Source organism: Sinocyclocheilus grahami, unplaced genomic scaffold (assembly GCF_001515645.1).
Source record: "Sinocyclocheilus grahami isolate Dianchi unplaced genomic scaffold, SAMN03320097.WGS_v1.1 scaffold96.1, whole genome shotgun sequence".
In the NCBI taxonomy this organism is placed as follows: Eukaryota; Metazoa; Chordata; class Actinopteri; order Cypriniformes; family Cyprinidae; genus Sinocyclocheilus; species Sinocyclocheilus grahami.
Genome location: NW_015505275.1, coordinates 2,016,016 through 2,022,524, shown reverse-complemented (window position 1 = coordinate 2,022,524; position 6,509 = coordinate 2,016,016). Strand labels below are relative to the sequence as shown.

The following is a 6,509-nucleotide window of genomic DNA, read 5'->3' as shown; positions in this document are numbered from 1 at the left end:
TATCACTGTCCCAGTAGATCCCGAAAATAACAGTAAAATAAGTACAAAAATGCATTACATTTATGGGGTTATATTAATGTATCACTGAAGGGAACTGTCTACAGAAAAGTTTCGATGGCAATGGCATTTTCTTCTCCGTATAAAGCGCAGCTCTGCTTTGTTTACAGCGGTAAACAAGGGAAACGCTATATTGCAGTCGGTTCGGTTCATAAGCAGTGGTTCATTAGGCTACTTTAACACTGTTGCCGCGGGTTGTTGTTCATGTCCACGGGTTGAAGCGACCCCAATAACGTGATATTTAGCCCCTGGAATGTGAATTTTACTGGAAGATCCCCGCCGAAAAACATGTATTTTACCCCAGGAATGCGATTTTTACAGGGGAACCCCCCTCGAAACCTGATTGGACTAGTTTTATTGAAAACCTGGCAACCCTGTTCATAGGCGCCACCTGCTGTCAGAGAGAGAGTCTCATTCAGACCTGCTGTTTTTGTTTCGTGCAGATGTTTTATGTAGCAAATAAATAAATAACACCTAAAGTCGGACCATTCTGTTTTTGTTTTAAATCCTGAAATTAATCTAAATCAAATCAAAAACAACTGCCAGTGCAGATCATGATTTAAATACTTCTATTTAGCTTCTGTTTATTTTCATTTTATCTCCAGTAATTTTAGTGCTTCAACTTAAACTTCAGTTTGCATTTTTCAAGTTGTCATGTAACATTTATACTTTTTTTTCCCCAGAGTAATTTAAATTATGGAAACAATTAAAATTAACAGTTCAATTTTAGTTAACAATAACAACACTGATTTGAATGCCCATTGTTACAATAGTCTATATATCTCTCAATCCTTGCAATTATAATTTAATAATTATACTAGTATAATTATACTTAGGCAGATACTAGGCAGATTTTTTTTACCCAATTTCCAATCAGAATCATCATTTACATTACAGTGTAAGCGACAAAAAGGTGATATTTTAGCAAAAATAGTCACTACCAAAATAGACTTGTTTTGAGTTGCCATATAATTCCACTGTTGTATATTAGTGCAAAAAAAAAAAAAATTCAGTGTGGGCACTGCACTGGTTTGGCACACTGGTTTAATAAAGTTGTGTTCAACTTTTAACATATCATACAGACGGCTTTAGCTTTGGAGTTAGCGGCACGTCTGGAACAACAGGATGACTTGACACTCACCGGCCCAGTCCGGCCACACAATGCACAGCCACACAGCAGCCTGGATCCTCACAGAACTTATTCTTCAGCAGACTGAGCCAGTCATCCACGATCTTGGTTGGAGGAGGTGCGCCGTCATCGAAAGGCCAATCCTGAGGGAGAGAAACAGGAGGATGAGTTCACATCTATTATCGCTACAGATTACAATGTGTCTGTACATTACTATATTTCAAATTGAAAGGGAAACACTCGTATAGAGAGACACAAAATACTAGCAGATAAGATAAAAGGCAAATTAAAGGGAAATAAATGACTCCAGTCACCACCAGCAGATGGTGCTCTATAAAGCTTCAGCGTTATGCATCATCTCAGATTCACAGCAGCCTTTGATGATTCCTGTGTGATTTTCACAAGCTCTGCAACAGCAAACATGGCACTCATCCTGTCAACTCTACCGGTTCAATCAGATCTGTCACGAACAGCTCGATTTAACACCATGTGCAAGAGCTGAATCATCTGAAATGTTGAATTATGTAACATGCAAACGGGCAATGATCACATCTTATTCAATAAGCTGTCTCAAAATCTTTAGGTACTTAAAAGGGATGGTTCACACAAAAATGAATACAATTATAATGTTCTTCTGTTCTTCTGTGTGACTTTCTTCTGTGGAACACAAAAGGTGATATTTTGAAGAATGTTTCTACTGTTTTTGATTAAGTCTGCATTGACTTTTTCCTCTGTTCAGGCTTTCTGTGTCTTCCTTGTGACCACGCAGTGCAATGCCTTGTTTCGCACAGAAAAGCTAAATGTCAATGATAACTTGACATGTGCCCGGTTTCTTTCAATCAGGGGTGTGTTTCCCAAAAGCAACTATGGTCGTTACCAATAGACTGTAGAGCAGTGGTCGCCAACCCGTCGATCTTTATCACCGTCCCAGTAGATCCCGAAAATAACAGTAAAATAAGTACAAAAATGCATTACATTTATGGGGTTATATTAATGTATCACTGAAGGGAACTGTCTACAGAAAAGTTTCGATGGCAATGGCATTTTCTTCTCCGTATAAAGCGCAGCTCTGCTTTGTTTACAGCGGTAAACAAGGGAAACGCTATATTGCAGTCGGTTCGGTTCATAAGCAGTGGTTCATTAGGCTACTTTAACACTGTTGCCGCGGGTTGTTGTTCATGTCCACGGGTTGAAGCGACCCCAATAACGTGATATTTAGCCCCTGGAATGTGAATTTTACTGGAAGATCCCCGCCGAAAAACATGTATTTTACCCCAGGAATGCGATTTTTACAGGGGAACCCCCCTCGAAACCTGATTGGACTAGTTTTATTGAAAACCTGGCAACCCTGTTCATAGGCGCCACCTGCTGTCAGAGAGAGAGTCTCATTCAGACCTGCTGTTTTTGTTTCGTGCAGATGTTTTATGTAGCAAATAAATAAATAACACCTAAAGTCGGACCATTCTGTTTTTGTTTTAAATCCTGAAATTAATCTAAATCAAATCAAAAACAACTGCCAGTGCAGATCATGATTAAAATGCAGTGGTTGCCTCTAATTTCAAATGGCTAGATATTTTAGTTTAAAGCCAGTTTGTTTGTTATAAAGCAAATAGCCAATAAATAAATTTGCTTAAAAATCAGTATCAGAATCCAGTTTGCTAGTTAAAAAAAAAAGAAAAAAGAAAGAAAGAAAAAGGAAATCTGAATTCTGAATCAGCTATGATCGGCGCATCACTAATTAAAATACTAAGTAAAATGCCTCAAATTTGAAGTACAATCTGGGATGTCTCTTTCTATCAATAGGTAGATCTTGTCTTTCATAAAGGCAGAGGTCAGGGATCTTGGGCCTAAAAAGGTTGGTGACCACTGCTCTACACGCTTCAGAGAAACATTTTTGGTTTTGCTAAATGCTTCAGCAGATCAGAACAAACAATCAGTCCAGGCACAATCTGACTCGCATGCAGATATTAAAGTTTTTTTCTTTACACAGGCAGCTTTTCATGGAAGACTGAATCTGAATGTGCTGGGTCAAAATACACTGACAAACAGATCATGGTGTTTTGCATCGCTGCTTTCTCAGAAAAGGGGACATTTATAGGGAGTGAGTTGAGGAGACCATTTTCTACGAGGACCGTCTATGAGAATCTCCTGGTTTAAAAATAACATTTTAATCCACTAAGAGGTTAATAGGCCCCTCCTTGTCTGGTATGTCAACAGTAGGCTATTAATTCCAAGAGTCCATTCCAAGATGGAAGTGCTCTGTACTCTTGCCAGGGCACACCAACTCCAGAACCAGCAGCGTGGGGCCTAATTGTGGAAAATGCCCTGGCATTTTCCTCGAATCGCATACTTGCTATTCCTCCAGCAATTCGAGCTTCTGCTTACAAGAGAGCATGAGAGGTTAGAGGCACCTGTTTACTGTCAACCAACACTTCAGTTTCTTTACTTCCTTTAAAGGGGTTCTTGTTTTTTAAACTTGAACTTCGGAGAATGAAATCCTGACATAAGCCACCCAAATGTCAACAAATTCGCTCACTGATCGGTTTTCTCATCAAAATGAAACATTGTTTCATGAACTTACAAGAATTTAAGTTTTTATTTCAGTGCGATTTATACTTTTTGGTTTGTTTTAAACAGTGTATCTAGAATTTTACCATCTTATGCTTGTTCTTTGAGACAAATGGGATCTGAAATCCACAGGTTAATCATAAACTGAAATAACACCACGCAACCTATCGAGTTCACTGAACTTTTCTGATCCAACGGCGTAAAAATGGGGAGGATGACCATTTAAATCCATCTGGAGTTGAGTGAAATACAGAGGAAATCCCATTCCATGTTCTGACCCCCTGCAAAGCAGTTGCCTCATCTCCTCTTATGAAGAGCAGAAGTGATCAGTTTATATAACCAGAAAAAAATAAATAAAAAAAAATAAAAAAATTTAAAACACACACACACACACACACACACACACACACACACACACACACACACACACACACACACACACACACACATGTTATAAAGAGTGAGAGGGCGGGGGGGGGGGGGGGGGGAACTTACAAGACAATCTTCAAAACACTTTGTGCTCCGCTAAGAAAAAAGTCAGAGGTCTGAAAGAACATGAGGGTGGGTAAGCATACATTTTAAATGGAAAACTTCTCGTGTTCTTTACAATTTTAGGACTTGATCTATGATTGGTCATCATACGCTCTACACCAGTGGTCGCCAACCCGTCGATCGCGATCACCGTCCCAGTAGATCCCCCCAAAAAACAATAAAATAAGTACAAAAATGCATTACATTTATGGGGTTATATTAATGTATCACTGAAGGGAACTGTCTACAGAAAAGTTTCGATGGCAATGGCATTTTCTTCTCCGTATAAAGCGCAGCTCTGCTTTGTTTACAGCGGTAAACAAGGGAAACGCTATATTGCAGTCGGTTCGGTTCATAAGCAGTGGTTCATTAGGCTACTTTAACACTGTTGCCGCGGGTTGTTGTTCATGTCCACGGGTTGAAGCGACCCCAATAACGTGATATTTAGCCCCTGGAATGTGAATTTTACTGGAAGATCCCCGCCGAAAAACATGTATTTTACCCCAGGAATGCGATTTTTACAGGGGAACCCCCCTCGAAACCTGATTGGACTAGTTTTATTGAAAACCTGGCAACCCTGTTCATAGGCGCCACCTGCTGTCAGAGAGAGAGTCTCATTCAGACCTGCTGTTTTTGTTTCGTGCAGATGTTTTATGTAGCAAATAAATAAATAACACCTAAAGTCGGACCATTCTGTTTTTGTTTTAAATCCTGAAATTAATCTAAATCAAATCAAAAACAACTGCCAGTGCAGATCATGATTAAAATGCAGTGGTTGCCTCTAATTTCAAATGGCTAGATATTTTAGTTTAAAGCCAGTTTGTTTGTTATAAAGCAAATAGCCAATAAATAAATTTGCTTAAAAATCAGTATCAGAATCCAGTTTGCTAGTTAAAAAAAAAAGAAAAAAGAAAGAAAGAAAAAGGAAATCTGAATTCTGAATCAGCTATGATCGGCGCATCACTAATTAAAATACTAAGTAAAATGCCTCAAATTTGAAGTACAATCTGGGATGTCTCTTTCTATCAATAGGTAGATCTTGTCTTTCATAAAGGCAGAGGTCAGGGATCTTGGGCCTAAAAAGGTTGGTGACCACTGCTCTACACGCTTCAGAGAAACATTTTTGGTTTTGCTAAATGCTTCAGCAGATCAGAACAAACAATCAGTCCAGGCACAATCTGACTCGCATGCAGATATTAAAGTTTTTTTCTTTACACAGGCAGCTTTTCATGGAAGACTGAATCTGAATGTGCTGGGTCAAAATACACTGACAAACAGATCATGGTGTTTTGCATCGCTGCTTTCTCAGAAAAGGGGACATTTATAGGGAGTGAGTTGAGGAGACCATTTTCTACGAGGACCGTCTATGAGAATCTCCTGGTTTAAAAATAACATTTTAATCCACTAAGAGGTTAATAGGCCCCTCCTTGTCTGGTATGTCAACAGTAGGCTATTAATTCCAAGAGTCCATTCCAAGATGGAAGTGCTCTGTACTCTTGCCAGGGCACACCAACTCCAGAACCAGCAGCGTGGGGCCTAATTGTGGAAAATGCCCTGGCATTTTCCTCGAATCGCATACTTGCTATTCCTCCAGCAATTCGAGCTTCTGCTTACAAGAGAGCATGAGAGGTTAGAGGCACCTGTTTACTGTCAACCAACACTTCAGTTTCTTTACTTCCTTTAAAGGGGTTCTTGTTTTTTAAACTTGAACTTCGGAGAATGAAATCCTGACATAAGCCACCCAAATGTCAACAAATTCGCTCACTGATCGGTTTTCTCATCAAAATGAAACATTGTTTCATGAACTTACAAGAATTTAAGTTTTTATTTCAGTGCGATTTATACTTTTTGGTTTGTTTTAAACAGTGTATCTAGAATTTTACCATCTTATGCTTGTTCTTTGAGACAAATGGGATCTGAAATCCACAGGTTAATCATAAACTGAAATAACACCACGCAACCTATCGAGTTCACTGAACTTTTCTGATCCAACGGCGTAAAAATGGGGAGGATGACCATTTAAATCCATCTGGAGTTGAGTGAAATACAGAGGAAATCCCATTCCATGTTCTGACCCCCTGCAAAGCAGTTGCCTCATCTCCTCTTATGAAGAGCAGAAGTGATCAGTTTATATAACCAGAAAAAAATAAATAAAAAAAAATAAAAAAATTTAAAACACACACACACACACACACACACACACACACACACACACACACACACA

The 6,509-nt window shown here is 39.0% G+C and overlaps 1 protein-coding gene across 1 annotated transcript in view; it reads right to left on the bottom strand.

Annotated features, from left to right (window-relative positions):
• The window catches only part of LOC107587801 (protein tyrosine phosphatase type IVA 3), a 29,856-nt gene that overhangs the window by 11,771 nt on the left and 11,576 nt on the right, over positions 1 to 6,509 (bottom strand). Inside the window, exon 4 of the mRNA XM_016275732.1 lies at positions 1,199 to 1,329. Coding sequence (XP_016131218.1) covers positions 1,199 to 1,329 — 131 coding nt within the window. The remainder of the gene's footprint in view (positions 1 to 1,198; positions 1,330 to 6,509) is intronic.